Genomic DNA, 19,025 nt, shown 5'->3' with positions numbered 1-19,025 from the left:
AGGTAGTTTCAACCTGAAGAGTTACTTCTGGAATAAACAAACCAGCATGTTCCATAGGTGGGTTCTGGGTCAGGCAGGACCTATAGAATCCTGTTTACCCCTTAATCAGTGTTAAAATAGACAAGGAAACAAAGTGCATCCTCCTCATATGCCAGAGGTGCCCCACGGCTTAATCTGAAACACACACCTGGAGGCACCTGAACTTGTGCTCTGCCCAGGGAGCTGTGTTGAGGAGGGCAGGTGAAGGTAAAGAATAGGGGCCTTTCCGCTCAAAATCTGTGTAAGTGGAAACCTACTGAGGCCCCGGTCAAAGTGTCTGGGACTTTCTATTTAGAAGAGGTTCTGAGTGCCTCTCGCTCAGATTCTGGCTCGGTTTTGATCCCAGACTCTAAAACTGGAGCTGAGGATATAGGAAGAGGCAGTTCTCAAAATAGGATCAGAACTGAAGGCAAGAAAATCCAGCGGTTCTCCAAATATAAAACATCTCATTCCTTGAAAGAGCTTTGCTTTAATTAATGAACTTAAAACACTTTGCAGGAGTTTTCTGCTACAGAGTAACCGCTGCTAAGTGCAAGAAGTTCCCTGAGGGGCGGGGCGCGTCCCGTGTGCGCCCGGCTCGGCACTGGGCTTCCGCGGGCGGCAGGTGTCGCGCGTCCCCTGCTGGTGGCTGCCCTGCCCGAAACCGGGGCTCGGTCTAGGGAAGCGAAAGCGAAAGCGGCGGGCGCCGGGACGCCCCCGCTTGCAGAGTGCCGCTGGCAGACTGGAGGGGAAAACGAAGGAGAACCAGGACGAGCTGATTTCAGAGCTCGGTGCTCAGCACGGAGACGAAAGCCCCCCAGAGCTGCAGTCCCGAAGCCGCCGCGGGTGAGTTCGCAACCGCCCAGAGCCGGGAGCGCTACCCGAAGCATCCCAACCCGCCACCCATTCGCCCCCACCCCCCCCGCTGCGCTCCCCCTCCCCCCGGCCCTTTGGCCTCCCGGAGAGTGCGAGGGAGCCGGGCGGGGACCGCGGGGTGGCTCTTCGGAACTCGGTGGAGGCGGCGGCGGGCTGGACGTAGGGCGGGTGTGTGTGTGGGGGGGAATCACGGTTTTTTTTTTTTTTTCCCCTTTTTTTTTTTTTTTTTAAAGGCTGAGGCTCCCTATGACAGGCAGAATGCCTTCTGTCATAAGCCGGCCGTAGTGATGGGCACCGGGGATGGGTAAATTGAGAAGCTGACGGACTCGTTGAGCGGAGTCGGGGTGGTGAGCATAGGGCCAGGATTGGGACCCCATCTCCGTCATTCCTCTTCTCCCCCTAGATAAGACCATGCGGTTCTCTGACCTGAGACCCTGCGCCTTCCTGCTGCTGGCGGACTCGGCTCTCCTCTGGCTGCTTCAGGGGACACTGGGGGCTCTCCTTCCCCCGGGGCTTCCAGGCCTTTGGCTGGAGGGGACCCTGCGACTTGGAGGGCTCTGGTGCCTGCTAAAGGTGGGAGGACTCCTGGGATTGGTGGGAACACTGCTGCCCCCGCTCTGTCTGGGGCCCCCCCTGTTTCTTTCCCTAAGGGCCCTGGTCCCAGGGGCCTTGAGTGCTCCCCCAGTCAGAGTGGCTTCAGCCCCCTGGAGCTGGCTGGTGGTGGGGTATGGGGCTGCGTGGCTAAGCTGGGCCATGTGGGCTCTGCTGAGCTCCCCAGGAGCCCAGGAGAGGAAGCAGGGCCAGGAGAACAACACAGACTTGATGTGGAGGCTGCTGAAGCTCTCCTGGCCAGACCTGCCCTATCTCGTTGCAGCCTTCTGCTTCCTTATTGTTGCCGTGTTGGGTGAGTCTGGAAGGGGGCATTGGGAATTGGAGGTGGGCAGAGGTCCTTGGTGCCAGCATCTTCATCTGTTCTCCTCCACGCCGCTTTCAGGTGAGACATTCATCCCTTACTATTCCGGTCATGTCATTGACATTCTGAGAGGTGATTTTGACCCTGATGCCTTTGCCAGTGCCATCTTTTTCATGTGTCTCTTCTCCATTGGCAGGTAGGTGATCCTTAATTGGGTTCATTTGCTAGCCTCACGTCTTTACAGAGGCCCTCCATCTCCTGACTTTGTTTTCAGATCCTTTAGTACATGAAGCATAAAATACTTAAACCAGAATATGTGTGAAAGTGTTTATTCACCGTTCTGTTTCACACTCTCAGCCACTCTTTCGTTCATTCACTCTATTTACCCAACATTATGCTTCCAATCCATACTTGCTTCTCTTTGCTGAAGCCAGCTCCTCGGAAGCGACTCCCAGACCCATGTTTCTACACCCAGCTCTAGTCTTGTAGTTCACCTCTCTTCTTGACATTGCCATTGGACAATCCACTGTCATCTCACACTCCACATACCCAGACCTTCATATGTATCATACTCCCTCCTGGTCTTCTTGAAAGTGGCTCCCTCTTTTATTCCCATGTACGAAACAAACAGGGTCCTAGGCTCCAAGCATCAGTATTGTTGATGCCTTCCTGATGTTCAGACACTAGCCCCACTGTTTCCTGCTTTCAAAGTGTTCCTCCTGTGGCTCTTTTCTGGCCATTCTCACAGCGATTGCTGGAGTTCAAACCCTCCTCATTTTATGTCTGACTATCCCAACAGCCTTCTAAACATGGAAACCATATTTTGTGAAATACTTGCTTCTATCTTTTTCATTTTTCCTTTAAGTTTTGTTATATAAATGGTTGGCCTAAGAGGAATTCTCAACTTCAGGGACAATAGATGTGAGGGAACAGCATGTCTCTGGGGCTCCAGAGAAGAGGAGGGCAAGGGAATTCATTGCTGCAGTTCCCAGAGTAAAGTAGGAAGGAGGGCTTTGGCATGGTGGGGGGGCAAGAGACCAAGACGGAGGGGGAGGGTAGAGGAACAGCACTGAAGAAGGTGGGCTCTGGGTCAGGCAGGACCACAAGCTATTTCTCTTGACATGTCTTCGTTTCTATTATGGTCTTCCCTATGTCTAGCATGGAGTGAGCGCCATAGATACTCGTGAATTTGTATATGTTACGATTTTGTTCCCACATCTAGCTCTCTCTGTCCTGTTTTTCCTGCCTCTGTTTGTTCCTGCCCCTCCCCTTGTCTCCCTCTCTCTCTCTGCTTCTCTTCTGCTTCTCATGGTGCACTTTCTCCAACCTTGTATTTCTTTTCATTCTGTGATTTCTCCTTTGCTTCTCTCACTCGTTCCCTCCCTCTCTGCACCTGTGTCCCCTTCATCCCCGTTCCCACAGCTCACTGTGTGCCGGCTGCCGTGGGAGCTGCTTCACCTTCACCATGTCCAGGGTCAACGTGCGGGTCCGGCAGCTGCTTTTCTCCTCCCTTTTGCGCCAGGACCTCAGTTTCTTCCAGGATACTAAGACAGGTGGGGCCTGGAGTCCAGGTCTGGGATTCCCCTGGACCTTTCTTGCCTCTCAGTTACCCTCCACCCTGTAAACAGCCTCTCTTCCCACCTGCACCCATGGTGCCAGGGCGAGGAGCTGCTGAGCTCTCTTTTGGGATGGGGTAGTGAGGTCGCCTCCACTGGTCTCTGCAAGTGAGGGGGTGTGTTTAGAAGAGGGGGCTGTGTCAGTGGGGACGGTCGGTGGGGGCAGTCTCTGGGTGTTCTGCTTTACACATGGTTTCCTCACTGGCTCTGTCCTCCCCAGGGGAGCTGAATTCGAGACTGAACTCAGATACCAAATTGATGAGCTGCTGGCTTGCTCTGAATGCCAACGTGCTCTTGCGAAGCCTGGTCAAAGTGGTGGGGCTGTATGGCTTCATGCTCAGCCTGTCCCCCCGGCTGGCCCTCCTCTCTCTGCTCAAGGTGCCTCTGGCAATAACAGCTGAAAAAGTGTACGATGTCCGCCATCAGGTACGTGGGGATGTTAGGGAATCCCCAGGGCAGAAGAAGCTCTCCTAGAGGTCTTCTCTTCTCAGCCTCCAGAGCAGTAGCTCTGACAGGCTTGAGAAGGGCCCTAGGCCCTGGGATTTTATGTAAGAGTGTGTGTGTGTGTGTGTGTGTGTGTGTGTGAGAGAGAGAGAGAGAGAGAGAGAAGAGAGTGGGAGAAGAAGAGGGAGCATTTTTCTAGAAACAAGATAACCTCCTACTAGATTCTCAAAGGAGTCTGGTCGTGCCTTCCCCACAAAAAGATTAAAAATGCTGTCTTAGAAGATTTTAAGCAGAGTTTCCCCCTTTCTAATCAGGGGAAATCAATTTGGGTCGAGTGTAGAGAAAGTAGAAAAGTGCAGTCAGGAAGTCCTGAGTCTGAGTATCAGCTCTCCTTTCTCTCTTTTTAGAAAAGTGGCGGTAAAGTTTAAATAACATAAAATTGACCATTTTTACTATTTTTTTATTGTGCCATTCAGCGGCATTAAGTACACTCACATTGTTGTGCAAGGTTCACCACCATCCATCTCCAGCAACTGTCTCCATCTTCCCAAGCTGAAACTTGGTACCTATTAAACAATAACTCCCCACTTCCCCTCCTCCCAGCCCTTGGCAATGACAGGTCTATTTCCTATCTCCATGAATCTGATTACTCTAGGTATCTCATGTAAGTGGGATCATGCAGTATTTGTCTTTTTGTGTTTGGCTTATTTCACGTAGTGTACTGTCCTCCAGGTTCATCCCTATTGTAGCACGTGTCAGAATTCTCTTCCTTTTTAAGATTAATACGCCATTGATGCTTAGACCGCGTTTTGTTAATCCATTCATCTCTTTCCGGATGCTTGGGTTGCTTTCACCTTTTGGCTATTGTGCCATGCTGCTGTAAACATGGGTGTACGAATATTTGTTCGAGTCTCTGCTTTCAGTTCTTTTGGGGATATACCCAGACCAAGAATTGCTGGATGTTATGGTAATTCTGTTTTTAATATTTGGAAGACCCACCACCACAATGGTTTTCACAGCACCCGCACCTTTTGACATTCCCCTTGGCAATACACAAGGGTTTCGATTTCTCCCTTTCTTTTCCAGCACTTATCTATCTTCTGTTTGTTTCTTTATTACAGTCCCCTGTACTTATTTAGCTTACAACTCAAAGTTTCTACCTTTTGTCTGCTTTCCTCCAGTCCATTCCCCACCCCTTCCTCTGGTCTCTGTTAACTATAAATCTGATCTCTCTCTCTCATTCTCTCTCTCTCTCCTTTTTTTTTTTTTGAAGAATTTATTTATTTATTTGACAGAGAGAGATCACAAATAGAGAGGCAGGCAGAGAGAGAGAGAGAGAGGGAGAGAGAGAGAGAGAGATGAGGAAGCAGGTTCTCTGCCAAGCAGAGAGCCTGATGCAGGACTCCATCCCAGGACCCTGAGATCATGACCTGAGCCGAAGGCAGAGACGCCCGATCTCTTTTTCTATGAAAAAAAATTTTTTTTGTTTGTTTAGATGGCACATATAAATGAGATCATACAGTATTCCTCTTTTTCTCTGGCTGATTTCACTTAGCATAATGCCCTCAGGTTCCATCCATGCTGTTGCAAATGGCAGGATTTCCTTCTCTTTTATGGCTGAGTAAAATTCTGCTGTATATGAATATGCAGTGCTTTTTAAAAAATAGCAGCCATCCTAATTTTCATGAGGTGATAGCTCACTGTGGTTTTGATTTGCATTTCCCTAGTGACTAGTGGTGTTGGACATCTTTTCATGGGCTTGTTGGCCATATCTATATCTTTTTTGGAGAAATGTCTTTTTAAGTTCTTTGCTTATTTTTTTAATTGCGTTGTGTTTTACTTGTTGAGTTGTAGGACTTCTTTCACTATTCTGGATATTAGCCCCTTATCAGATACATGATTTGGAAATGTTTTCTCCCACAAAAGTTTTAAATTTTGATGAAGACCAGTTTTTTTTTTTTTTTTTTTTTTTTTTTTTTGTTGGCTGTACTTTGTGTTATTCCAAGAAATCATCACCAAATCTAGTGTCATGAAGCTTTGCCCTGAAGTTTTTTTCTAAGAGTTTTATGGTTTTAGCTCTGGTTTAGGTTTTTATCCGTTTTGAGTTACATCCCCACCTTTTGTTAACTAGCAGTGGCTCTTTAGGAAAATGATCTCTTCTGGTTTCATTCAGATGCTGCGGGTGGTATGGATTCCCTTAAATGAAGGAGCAAATGGGGAGCCTGTATTCCCTAGTTCTTTGGAAAGAAATGTAAGGAAGAGGGGAAAAGGACAGTTAGAAATTTTTATTTATTTTTAAAGATTTTATTTATTTAATTGACACAGAGAGAGAGATCACAAGTAGGCAAAGAGGCAGGCAGAGAGAGATAGGAGGAAGCAGGCTCCCTGCTGAGAAGAGAGCCCGATGCGGGGGCTCGATCCCAAGACCCTGAGATCATGACTGGAGCTGAAGGCAGAGGCTTTAACCCACTGAGCCACCCAGGCGCCCCTTAGGTAGCTTGGGGGAGGTCTCTTGTCTTCTGCCCCATCAGCCCCTTATATTCCACCCCCCCCCCCCCCCCCCCCCCCCCTTTCCCCCCCCCCCCCCCCCCCCCGCTCACTTTTGCAGGCACTGCTTCTGGACATCCAAAATGCTCTGGCGAAAGCAGGACAGGTGGTGCGGGAGGCTGTTGGAGGGCTGCAGACGGTTCGCAGTTTTGGAGCCGAGGCGCAGGAAATCCGTCTCTATAAGGAGGCCCTGGAACGGTGCCGGCAGCTGTGGTGGCGACGAGACCTGGAACGTGCCCTCTACCTACTCTTTCAGAGGGTGAGGAGGTTGTGTGGCTGGGGCTAGGAGCCAGAGAGGGACAGGGAAGGCAGTGGGGTCCCCGCTGCTCTGTGTGGTGGACTCTTTTTCAGGGCTTTCTTCTCTCCCTGCAGACGGTGCACTTGGGAATGCAGGTACTGATGCTGAACTGTGGGGTGCAGCAGATCCTGGCTGGGGACCTCACTCAAGGCGGGCTGCTCTCCTTCCTGTTGTATGAGGAGGACATGGGCCATTATGTGCAGGTGAGTCAGGAGCCTGGACATACTCTCACCAACCCCCACCCCCTTCCCCAGTTTTCTCTATGGCCTCTGGGCCTGGGCCTTTGTTTGAGCTCCTTAAAAATACAAACCAAACCAACCCCCAGCTCATTATATTATGGAGAACTTCAAATTTATGCCCCCCAAAAAGGGATGAACTATAATGAACCTGCATGTACGCATCACCTGCTTTAAAATTACCAACTCATGGCCATTCTGTTTCAACTCTACCTCCACCCATATTATTTTGAAACAAATTCAAGATATAGTTTTATCTGTAAATGCCTCAGGGCATATCTCTAAAACATAAATATTTAAAAAAATATAACCAGGAAACACATTACACCAAAAAAGTGTAACAGTAGTTCCTAAAATTTATCAAATACAGGGGTTATATTTCCACTTGTCTCATCCATGTAACATATGTGTCTATATTACATTTATCTCTCTCATGTATGTCTGTGGTAGCATCAGCCATTAGTGCTCAATGCCTAGATCCATTAAAATCATTAGGGCTTGCAAGACGGTGACACTCTACCATTCCTCCACTTAATAGCTGGAATACATCTATCCAGGGAGACTTACCCTGGTCCACTCTTTGATAACCCAGTGGTACAATTTGAGTAGGAAAGGCAGAATAGCATTTGGGTCTTTTCCTAGATTTACCAGTTTTCAAAAATAGCTACTTCACCTTGGTGGTTATTTTATAATTTTCCTACATATTTGTGAAACATCTTTTATGTATGAAGAGCTGTGCTAGGCACTCTGGTGGCTAGAGTGGCAGAGATGAGGTGGGCATAGTGCCTGCTTTTAAGGAGCTCCCTGTCCAGTTAAGGCAAAACAGAATGGTGCACAAGTAATACGGAGCGGGAACTGGAGGGTATGGGGAAGAGAATTAGCGCTGAACCCGAGTACGGACCTCTCTGTCCTTTACGTTGCAGATTGGTTCGCTGGGGCCTTGGGTTGCCTTTAAATTCCATCTGAATTGCACATTTAGGGGGAGGGAAGTCTTTTCGGATGAGGGGAGGTATCCCCTCCGAGTACGCACGAGCCCATCTCCCGAGTACGAACACTGCTACCAAGCCTGACCTGGACAGAGTGTGGCAGGGGAGCGTGCGAGGAGCTGGGGAGCTGGTTTCTGGTGAAGCTGCATTTGGGGAACTGACCCCTCCGTTCCTGTTTTCCAGACCCTGGTTTACATGTGCGGCGATATGCTCAGCAACGTCGGGGCTGCGGAGAAGGTGTTTCAGTACCTGGATCGGAAGCCAAAGCTGCCTCCGCCGGGGACGCTGGCCCCTCCCACTCTGCGGGGGCTGGTGGAATTCCAAGACGTCTCTTTTGCGTATCCCAACCGCCCCGACCAGCCTGTGCTCAAGGTGCCTGAGAGGGGCTGCAAGGAGGGAACCCGGACCACGGCTCCCAGGCGGCACGGCCTGTAGTAGATCCTTTGTCTCTGAGAGGTTGATCTTCCCCCCCGACAGAACCAGAAGGCGAGGTCCGTGGGGCAAGCCTCTGACTGTTTCTCGGCTTTTCTAGGGGCTGACGTTCACTCTACGCCCTGGTCAGATGACGGCTCTGGTGGGGCCCAATGGGTCCGGGAAGAGCACAGTGGCTGCCTTGCTGCAGAATCTGTACCAGCCCACCGGGGGACGGCTGCTGCTGGATGGGAAGCCCATCTCCGAGTACGAACACTGCTACCTGCATCGACAGGTGGGTGGTGGTGGTCAGAGGGGGTGCGGTGAGGAGGAACAGGAGATAGGAGGGAAGAAGCATGTGCGGAGAGCACGGGAGATCCGTGGGAAGAAACATGGAGCACATTCTAAGGGAGCTAGGCCAGGAGGAAAAGAGGATCCTTGCCCTGGGGGCTTAACACACCCTCCGTCCCCTGTTCCCATCCCCTCTGCGCAGGTGACTTCGGTGGGGCAGGAGCCTGTGCTCTTCTCGGGTTCTGTGAGGGACAACATTGCTTATGGGCTGAAGAGCTGCAGTGATGAGAAGGTGATGGCAGCTGCCCAGGCCGCCAATGCCCATGGCTTCATACAGGAGTTGGAGCACGGACTGAATACAGGTACCTTCCTTCAGAAGAGGAGCTGGAGCTGCTTCCTGGGGGTATGGGTTGTGTCTGCTATTTCTTTGCCCGGTGCTTGGCTCCCACTTTCCTGCCTTCCCTGGCACTGGGAGTTTTCTAGTTGCGGGTCCCGGTTGGGAGACAGCCCCCGGGGGTAGTAGTGCTCCCTCTCTTGGGCCAGCCAAGAGAGGTGTCCAACAGGTGTCCACCCCTGCCCTTCTGACATAGGCTGGTGGAAAGACCAGCTGTGCGCTCGTCCCTGCTCATGGGGAGGACGCTGTCGTGGCCACTTGTGTCTGAGAAAAGGTATTTCTCGGATTCCTCAGATGTAGGGGAGAAAGGGAAGCAGCTGGCTGCGGGACAGAGGCAGTGTCTGGCCATTGCCCGGGCCCTTGTGCGGAACCCACGAGTCCTCATCCTGGATGAAGCCACCAGTGCTCTGGACGTCCATTGTGAGCAGGCTGTGAGTCCTGGGGCGGCAGGCAGTGGGACCTGAGGCTCATGATTGAAGGACCAGTGTATGCAGAATTGGGCAGAGGAAGACAAATGGCCCACTAGTGGAAGACTATCTATGCTTTCGCGGGGGGTGGAGAGTGGAATGGAGAGTATGGGGTGTGGGAACAGCCCCTCCTTTTCCCCAGTTCCCTTTACAGCGGGACAGCTGAGAGAGAAGGGCAGTGCAGACTTTGTCGTCTTTCTCATCGTTCACGTCTTCTTTACCCTGTGCCACAAGAGATACTGCCCAGTTGCGATATGGTGCCCATCCTATTCTTATTTTTCTTTATTATTTTTTTAAAAAGATTTTATTTATTTGAGAGAGAGAGTGAGAGCAAGTGAAAGAGCTCAAGCAGGGTGGGCAGCAGAGGGAGGGGGGGAAGCAGGCCCCCTGACAGGGCTTGGTCCCAGGACCCTGGGATTATAACCTGAGCCTAAGATAGACCCTTAACCCACTGAGCCACCCAGGCCCTTCTTCTTACCCTCTGAGGCATTATGATCCTCCCCCTTCAGCTGCAGGACTGGAAATCCCACGGGGACCGAACAGTGCTGGTGATTGCTCACAGGCTGCAGACGGTGCAGAGTGCGGACCAGGTCCTGGTGCTCAGGCAGGGTGAGCTGCGGGAGCACTCAGAGCTCATGGAGGGCCAGGACCTCTATTCCCGCCTGGTGCAGCAGCTCCTGGAGGACTGAGAGCCCGGGGACACGGGACCCTTCCAGTAGTCATCTCCATGATCCAGAGTAGCTCGTGCTGGGAGTTTCCCTGGGCTTGTGCTGCTGGGTAGTTGTTCCTAGAGCTATTGGCATGGTGGAAGTTTGGACCACGTGTGCTGACCGGGGGTGGGAGAAAGGGGGGTGCTGTCTGTTTCCAAGATCCTCATTTCCCTGCTGCTGAGTATTGGGGCATAATACATCTATTTAAAGTACATTTTCCTTATTATGTAAATAACACGTATACATAGAGAAAAGTAAAACTAACCCTTGTTTCACCATAGGTGACCATAGCTACTGTTCTGCTAGCTACCTGTGTCTTAATCTGTTCTTCGAGATAAATGTTAGCCAGTATGATGTAAATATTCATGAGGTTGCCTTTCTGTGTCTTTCCCCTTTCACACTGATATCTGATATCTGATAACTGATATTTTAGGGGAAGCTAAGATGTGGAGGGGTAGAACACTGTTTCCTAATTAACAGTGTTAATAAAACACTGGTAATAACTACCATTTATAGAGTTTTAATATGATAGGAAGTATGCTAAATGTTTTTCAGGCATTATCATATTTAGTCCTTTTCCTTAAGCCTATGTGGTTGGTTATTATTATCCCCATCTTACAGGTGAGGAAACTGAGTCTCAAAGAAGTTAAATAACTTTCCCAAGGTTACACAGGGGTGGAGTTGGAGTTGAATCCAAGCCTGACCCCTGAGTCCACAACCTCAACCAGTAAATTATATGATGTCGTGTGTTCATAATCTTGAATTCATACTCAGATTCAGTAAAGAGCTCTGAATTCTCTGCCTTCTCTCTAGTCCCGTGGTTATTATAACTTTCATTTAGTCTTAGATGATCTCATCACCAAAGAGGCTTCCCCATCATTGGCTCAGCTCTTCCAGCTGTTCTTTGTGAAGTCATTTTTCTTTTGCAGACACATAAGATGACGTAACTTCCGTAAAGTCCTTAAAGCTCTTCTCTCCTTTCTGCTCAGATCTTCCTCACAGCATGAGAGGTTGTGCAGCTCATTTGCAGCACCCTTCCCTGCTGCATTAAGCTCCCACCGCAAACTTCCTGCCCTCCTCATGCCTGTGCGCCTTTGCATATGGTGTGTTCTTGCTGCTTCCTGAACCACCCTTTATGATTTACCCCAGTCCTTCAAGACTTAACTCGGGTCAGGTCTTCCATTCTGAGCTCAGTCGGAGAAAGTGTCCTTTGCATGTGTTTCTGTTGCCCCAGAGCTTAGCTCTTTCACAGCCTGTAATAAACTCCCCATCCCCTCACCCTTCTGTTCTCCCATTAGACCACGAGTTCCTGGGTGGGGGAAGGCCATATATTTTACTAAGTTTTATATTGACTACCTGACACAGGGCTCGATTCATAGCAGACAATAAGCAAATGTCTGTTGCACAAATGAATAAATCTTCTCTGTCCTCCCTCCACATGCCAACCACTGAAAATTCAGAGCTGTGTGCATTACTGCCTTTTGGGAGGGACTTACCTTTGAAGGTTCCTATTCTAGGAAAGAGAAACTTTCACGTTCCCAGAAACACCAGGTGCTTTCCAGCTCTAGCAATGAACTACCCGGAACTTTTGCAGTTTTGGTTTCTTTTTTTCATTCTGGTAACTGTTGGGAATGGGCAAAGTGAGAGAAAGGAGCTTTCTTATGCAGGTAAGCCTTCGCTTCATTCTGGTGTTAGTGTCTCAAATACCACTGAACTTAAATACCCATGTGGAGAGAGACAATTCTGGCCCAATTTCTTTCCCTCTTAACCAAACGTCCTTCCTCTGTTTATAAAATGGGAATAATCATTCCTGTATGTCCCAACCTTAGGGAAATTGTTGCCCTCAAGGAGGAAGATGATCTGTTAAAATTCTTTGATAGATAGCTTCAGTGTAATGACAATAGCCTCAATATAATGACACCTAATAGTTTAAGCCTGCAAGGTATCTTAAAAATAATAAAGCAGTCAAATCTTTATAGAAAGGGGAACTGGCCTGAAACTGCAGAGCTACTCAGTGATTGAGCTGGGAAGAAAACTCAGGCATTCAGATGGGCATTAGAAAGATGCAGCAGACCTCAGGATCTTAGGGTGTCTGTAAAGTTGGTTATCTGAGGGAAACTCCCAAGTAGACCTTATGTCAAGGATACATTCTGGAAATGTTCCCTGGAGGTCAAAGTGTAGAACTTTGGCAAAAGCCTACAAGTGTGGTTTGTTTGGTAATCACAGATATGAATAATTCTAGTCTGTTCCTGAGTTCTAGTTCTTTTCATTCACACCGCCTTCCCCCCAACACCATTTGATCTGCCTGCCCCATAACCTCCTCCTCTTGTCACTTACCTTCGGCATCTTTCCCATTCGGTCATATTTTACTCTTTCCAAAGGATGGTATGAATGGAGAGGGGAAACCTTAGGAAACTCTCATAGATTTCTCTGGAGCCCACAGACAACCCATCTGCTTTGCCCAGTGTGGAAATGGCATTGAATTTCAAGTCCTTTATTCCCCAGCCACGTAGGGTAGCCCCTTTGCTGTTCTCATGGCAGTTGTGATTCAAGAGGAGACTCAGTGCAGTTGTCAGAATTTTGGAGAAAGGAGTAGGAAGTAAGGAAAACAAAGATCTTCCTGGTTTTTGGTGCTGAGTGAGCCAAAAAAGCACCCATCTGATTGAATCTGATGCCCATTTAGTAATCGTAGGAAATACTGGGTTTTGAACCTAGAGTTTTATGGACTTATGAATTATCACAATTCATGTAATTGCCATTACAATAACAATAATCATTCGAGTGCTGTGCTAAGTGCCTCATGTATATCTTTGTACTTTTTCCTCAAGATAATCCTAGGTGCAGGTTGTTACTATATCAGTTCTAAGAATGAGAAAATGGAGGTTTAGGCACATTGTCTGGCTCACAAAGCTTGGAAAAGGTGGACTCTGCCCAGCTTTACTACAAAACTCAAAAGAGTTGCCTATACTCCTTCTATCTGCTTACCTTCCTACTAGTCTCTTTAAAAATATATTTATGTGAATAGGAAATATATTAATGGGGTTTAAAATTGAAGAGCCCCAACGAGGTATGTAGAGGAAACCCTCACTCCCATCCTTCCCACGGTTTACTAAGACCCCTTGCACACACAGTCCATGTTCCAAGCTTTATATTTTCTAGGGAAATTTAATGTAAATTTAAGCAAATTTGTGAATATGTTCTTGTGCCCTAGTTTTACAAATAGGTCCTTAGATGCACTGTTTTGAACTTTATTTTTTTATACTTAGAAATATATGACTATATAGCATTCTATTTTATGGAAGTACTGTATTTCATTTAACTTGTCTTCTCCTACTGATGGGTAGCTAGGTTACTTGAAGTCTCTAGCTAGTATAAGTAATGCTTTGTGTAGACATTATAATACACGTATGCAAGAATACCCATAGGGTAAAATTCTAAATGGGGAGCTGCTGAGTACAAGTGTATGTATATATATTACTAATATTGATATATGTTGCAGAATTGCCCTCATAAAGGTATTCATGCACAGTTCCATCAGTACTATATAAATTTATCTGTTTCCCCACATTCTCATCAACATGGAGTGCTGTTAAATTAGCTTTTTAGGTTTTATCAATCTTATCAATAAAAAGTGACATCATATGGTAGTTGAGTTTGTTTTTCTTTTATTACCACTTACATAAGCATACTAAATTGAGCAAGAAAAATTGGGACACAGGAAACAAAAATGACACATACAACAATAAAAACAAAATATCTGTCTATAATATTGGTAAATCAGAATGAGGAATGAAGAATAACTATAAAAATCACGAACAGATATGACTATGAAATTTAAGAACATGATAGAACAATCACAACATGAGAATGAGGCAGATAAAGGAAAACATTCCAAAGCCTTTGTTTTATTTGGAAGGGGGTAGAGTTTAACTTCAGATATTGCCAGTTTAAAACTATCTTAAAAATGTAGGGGTAAAAATAGAGTTACCCTATGACCCAGCAATTGCACGACTAGATATTTACCCCAAAAGATAGAAATACAGTGATACGAAGGGGCACCTGCACCCCAGTGTTTATAGCAGCAATGTCCACAATAGCCAACCTATGGAAAAAGCCCAGATGTCCATTGACAGATGAATGGATAAAGAAGATGTGGTATATATAGACAATAGAATATTCCTCAACCATCAAAAAAAATGAATTCTTGCCATTTGCAATGATGTGGTTGGAACTAGAGGGCATTATGCTGAGCGAAATTAGTCAATAAGAGAAAGAAAAATACCATAAGATTTTACTCATGTGAAATTTAAGAAACAAAACAGATGACCACAGGGGAAGGGAAGGAAAATAAGATGAAACAGAGAGGGAGGCAAATCATAAGAGACTCTTAATTATAGGAAATAAACTGAAGGTTGCTGGAGGGATGTGGGTGGGGGCGATGGTAATTGGGAGATGGGCATTAAGGAGGCCACTTGATGTGATGAGTGTTGGGTGTTATATGTTATATGCAATTGATGAATCACTGAATTCTACCTCTGAAACAAATAAGGTAGGATATGTTAATTAAATTGAATTTAAATTTAAAAATTTAAAAAGTATAGAGGTAACTCTTAACTAGTTAGAATTTAAAATTCTTAAGTCAATAAGAGGAAGTTAGAGAATACATTAAAAATGTACTCAATTTGGGCGCCTGGGTGGCTCAGTGGGTTAAGCCTCTGCCTTGGACTCAGGTCATGATCTCAGAGTCCTAGGATCTGAAGTCAACTCTGCTCAGCAGGGAGCCTGCTTCCCCTCTCTCTCTGCCTGCCTCTCTGCCTACTTGTGACCTCTCTCTCTGTGTCCAATAAATAAATAAAAAAAATCTTTAAAAAAATGTACTCAATTGACAAACCATAAGAGACTCTTAATCTCACAAAACAAACTGAGGGTTGCCAGGGGGTGGGGAGTAGGGAGAGGGTGGTGGGGTTATGGATATTGGGGAGGGTATGTGCTGTGGTGAGTGCTGTGAAGTGTGTAAACCTGGCGATTCACAGACCTGTACCTCTGGGGCTAATAATACATTATTTGTTAAGAAAAAAATTTAAAAAAAAGTACTCAATTTACTATAAGCGATGAAAGAAGAAAAAAGTGAAGCAAAGAAACAATGTAACAAAATAGAAAACACAATAATAGTAGAAACTAATTCAGATAATTTAGTAATCCCAATAAATGTAAATAACTTAAGTTTGAAGCTAAAAGAGGTTTTCAGGTTGGATTAACGATACAGCTGTGCCACCCGTATGTGTGGGGGATAGGTTTCAAGACCCCCCCCCAGTGGATGCGTGAAACCACAGATAATAATTGAATTCCGTGTATATTTTGCTTTTCTCTCTCTATATATAGCTATAATAAGGTTTAATTTATAAATTAGACACAGAAAGAGACTAAGAACAGTAACTGATAATAAAATAGAACAAATATAACAATATACTGTAATGAAAGTCATGTACTGTTCTCTCTCAAAATACTTATTGTACTATGCTCACCCTTCTTATGGTGATGTGAGATGATAAAATGAGTGTATGATGAGATGAGGTGAGGCAAGTGATGTAGGCATTGTGACCTAGCATTAGACTACCATTGACCTTCTGACCTGTTGTCAGAAGGAGGATCATTGGCTTGTGGTTGGCAGTTGACCATGTGTCACTGAAACTGCAGAAAATGAAGCCGTGGGTAAGGCGCTCACAAAATCCAGTTACATGCTCTTCACATTAATCACAAAGAAAACCTAAAAATATGAAAAGGTTAAAATCAAGACGTGCAATAGGATATACAAAACTGACACTAACAGAAGACAATGTTTGTAGTTACTTTGATACCTAAAAATATAGTCAAAGGCCAAAGGCATTAGCAGAAACAAAGAAAACCATTGAATAATGGCAACAAGAAGAACATTGTACTAAAACAGACTCAGTCTACACCTAGCAAAAAATACCACAAAATATGTAGGAAAATATAGGTAGAATTAGAAGAAGAAATTGACAAACAGAAACATTTTTCTCAACAATTGTAGGTTGAGTAGAAAAATGAGTAAGGATACAGAATAAGCTTATTGATGGCCTTGTCTGTAATATCTGGGAGTCTAAAGCTACCTCACAAAATGGATAAACCAAGTATTCATATTTATAACATTAAGAGTACAAAGGTAAGTACAAGGAAAAGGGAAGAGGAGAGGAGAGGATGTAGGTTAAACGCACTTTTATGATGTTCATAACTAGTAGAAACTATCTAAGAAAGACGGAGCTAGTTGTATTATATAAGAATAACATTATCAGGACAATCCTCAAATATACACCTTTTAAAATATCTGAAAAACTGCAATTTAGAAAATACGAGACACAAAGATTTTCTAAAAGAATTACTCATATAAGCAGCATATTTAACAGAAAATAATTTCACCTACAAATCACAAATTACACTGAATCTATTTGCTATATAAATTTTAAGTGGGCTTAACTGATATATAAAATAAATAGTTTTAGATTAGATTGAAAGAAAAACTGCTGTTTGTAATATGCAAAAAACACACCTAAAATAGAGTGACTCAGGTCCATTCATTTATTCAAAAAATAAAATGATGGCAAAGGCACAGCAAACAAAAAGGAAGCAGAGGTCACAACACTATTATTAAAAAGATGAAATTCAAATGGAAAAAAAATTGAGTGAGGCAAGAAGGCACTTTATAATGTAAAGTGTAAAATTCACAATGGATACAGAAGATGTGCATTTCAGTTCTAGATATCACATAAACAACTCTCATAAAGCTGAAGTTAAGGGAGACACAAGGAAAATATTCAGAAATATACTAGTATTAGATGACTTTAATTTACATTTCTCAGTGGACAAGAATAAGTATGATCACAGAAGATAGTCCAACTGAATAAAATTAGATCTGATGTATCTATATTAAATTTTCTTCATTAAAATTAGAGAACACATATTTTCACATTCCAGCAAAACATTAATGAAAGTGGGCTACATATTATGGTGCAAAAAGCCTCACTAAGTTCCGAAAAGTAGAAATGATATGGATAGTATTCTCTGACCATAATGGAACAAGCTGGATCATAATAAAAAAATCAGAAAAGATAAATGCTTCTCCATATAGAAACTTAAAGAAACTGTCTCTTTCTTTATCAGAGAGAAAAACAAATGCAAACAATTTCTAGAAAAATGATAATTAAAAGTCACATATCAAAAGTCTTGGGATATAGCTCAGGCAGTACTCAGCAGAGAATTCAAGGCCCTCACTGCTTGAATCAATTAAAGGAAAGAACAAAACCAAGCTAATTAAGTGAAAAGAACAGCACAACCAGTCACATGAAAACAGGAGCAGATAATAAAAATAAATGCAAAAAAATAAAAATAAAAATAAATGCAGAAACTGAAGAGTCAGAAATAGAAAAATAGAATAAATTCAAAATTAAAAAATTTCAATAAAATAAATAAGCCACTGACAAACTGAATCAAGAAAAAAGTAGAGAAAATAAGAAATGAAAAGACAAAATTAATACAGGAACAGGAAAATCTTAAGAAATTTGTTCAATTTTATAAAAATAAGCTTGAAAATTTGGATTGAATGAATAATTCTCTTGAAAAATATACCAAAAGCAATGCCTTTAGAGGTACAATATTTGTATAGAATAATTTCCAATGAAGGAGCAGGAAAAATTGTAAAACAGTTACCCCAATAAAAGCTCCAGGTTGAGATATTCAGGGCAGTGTAATAAAGTCTTCAAAGAAAAAGAAAAAAATAATTCGAATCCTAATTAAATGGTTCAGCAGCAGCAGATGTGCTCTTTTAGTGAAGTGAATATAGTATCAAAGTTAAACTATGACATGAAAATAAAAACTTTAGATGAATTTACTTATTAATACTGATGCAGGGGTGCCTGGGTGGCTCAGTGGGTTAGAGTCTCTGCCTTCGGCTCAGGTCATGATCTCAGGGTCTTGGGATCGTCCCCATGTCAGGCTCTCTGCTCAGCGGGGAGCCTGCTTCCCCCCTCTCTCTCTGCTTGTCTCTCTGCCTACTCGTGATCTCTCTCTCTGTGTCAAATAAATATATAATATCTTAAAAAAATACCGATGCAAAAATCCTTAAAAATATTTACAATATTTTGTTTACAACAGAATTTACCATGAATTGAAAAAACAAACAAACAAACAGGATAGGTTTGGGTTTGTTCTAGACAGCCTTTTTAAAGCTCATAATATGATAGTTTCTGTGGGTCTTTCTTAAGAATAATGAGTTGAAATAAACAAATTAGTAGAAGAAAACACCACCAACATTTGCTTTTCCAGGATGATGTGATGGACAAAACCATCCTAGGAGAAAGGTGTCACATAATAAGCATGAATCAATGTGTTGCATGGATCCACCCTGCGAGCCATCATGTCAAAGAAGTGATAGCTGATTAGAGCCCAGACCTTTGGTTCCTCATTCCCACATGGATTCTCACTAAGATCACAAGTTTGCTTCCGACACTCCCCACATTCTACTGATTTCTGTTGTTTCTCATATTCTTTCCTTCTTACCTTTTCCCTCATGTATCACCAGGGAAGGAGGATTAGCAAGTATTTTGAGCTGGCAAAATTCTTAATTAGCTTAGTATAATTTCTTCAGCTGAACTGTGTCTCAACACAGTGTTCCTTAAAAATCTGTATTAATTTTCTCTGTTGAAGAAGATTTTATTTATTAATTTGAGAGGGAGAGCAAGGGGGAGGAGCAGAAAGAGAGGGACAAACAGACTCTGCACTGAGCATGGAGGAGCCCCATGCG

The 19,025-nt window shown here is 44.5% G+C and overlaps 1 protein-coding gene across 2 annotated transcripts; it reads left to right on the top strand.

Annotated features, from left to right (window-relative positions):
* Positions 1 to 668: 668 nt before the first annotated feature.
* Positions 669 to 13,854, top strand: TAP2 (transporter 2, ATP binding cassette subfamily B member). 2 transcript variants are annotated; one of them, XM_059399968.1, is made up of 12 exons: positions 669 to 864; positions 1,298 to 1,798; positions 1,889 to 2,003; positions 3,230 to 3,360; positions 3,644 to 3,849; positions 6,476 to 6,673; positions 6,787 to 6,915; positions 8,118 to 8,306; positions 8,467 to 8,640; positions 8,839 to 8,998; positions 9,325 to 9,450; positions 10,007 to 10,195. In XM_059399968.1, the coding sequence occupies exons 2-12, from the start codon at positions 1,306 to 1,308 to the stop codon at positions 10,108 to 10,110; spliced, it is 2,025 nt and encodes a 674-aa protein (XP_059255951.1). In that variant the 5' UTR covers positions 669 to 864; positions 1,298 to 1,305; the 3' UTR covers positions 10,111 to 10,195. The 2 variants fall into 2 exon arrangements, with proteins under 2 accessions (XP_059255951.1, XP_059255950.1); XM_059399967.1 differs by having other exon boundaries at positions 671 to 864; positions 9,325 to 9,461; positions 10,007 to 13,854.
* The last annotated feature ends 5,171 nt before the right edge of the window (positions 13,855 to 19,025 follow it).

The sequence above is a fragment of the Mustela nigripes genome, chromosome 5, assembly GCF_022355385.1.
Source record: "Mustela nigripes isolate SB6536 chromosome 5, MUSNIG.SB6536, whole genome shotgun sequence".
NCBI lineage: Eukaryota > Metazoa > Chordata > Mammalia > Carnivora > Mustelidae > Mustela > Mustela nigripes.
Note: the sequence above shows the minus strand (reverse complement) of the source record. Positions and strands in the feature narration are given on the sequence as shown.

What these genes read in the sequence shown, in the direction of transcription:
- TAP2 (XM_059399967.1), top strand. Translation starts at nt 1,306, where the DNA reads ATGCGGTTCTCTGACCTGAGACCCTGCGCCTTCCTGCTGCTGGCGGAC. An exon ending in TGTCTCTTCTCCATTGGCAG is followed by an intron (nt 2,004 to 3,229) that starts GTAGGTGATCCT and finishes CCGTTCCCACAG; the next exon opens with CTCACTGTGTGCCGGCTGCC. An exon ending in GGAGCACGGACTGAATACAG is followed by an intron (nt 8,999 to 9,324) that starts GTACCTTCCTTC and finishes CGGATTCCTCAG; the next exon opens with ATGTAGGGGAGAAAGGGAAG.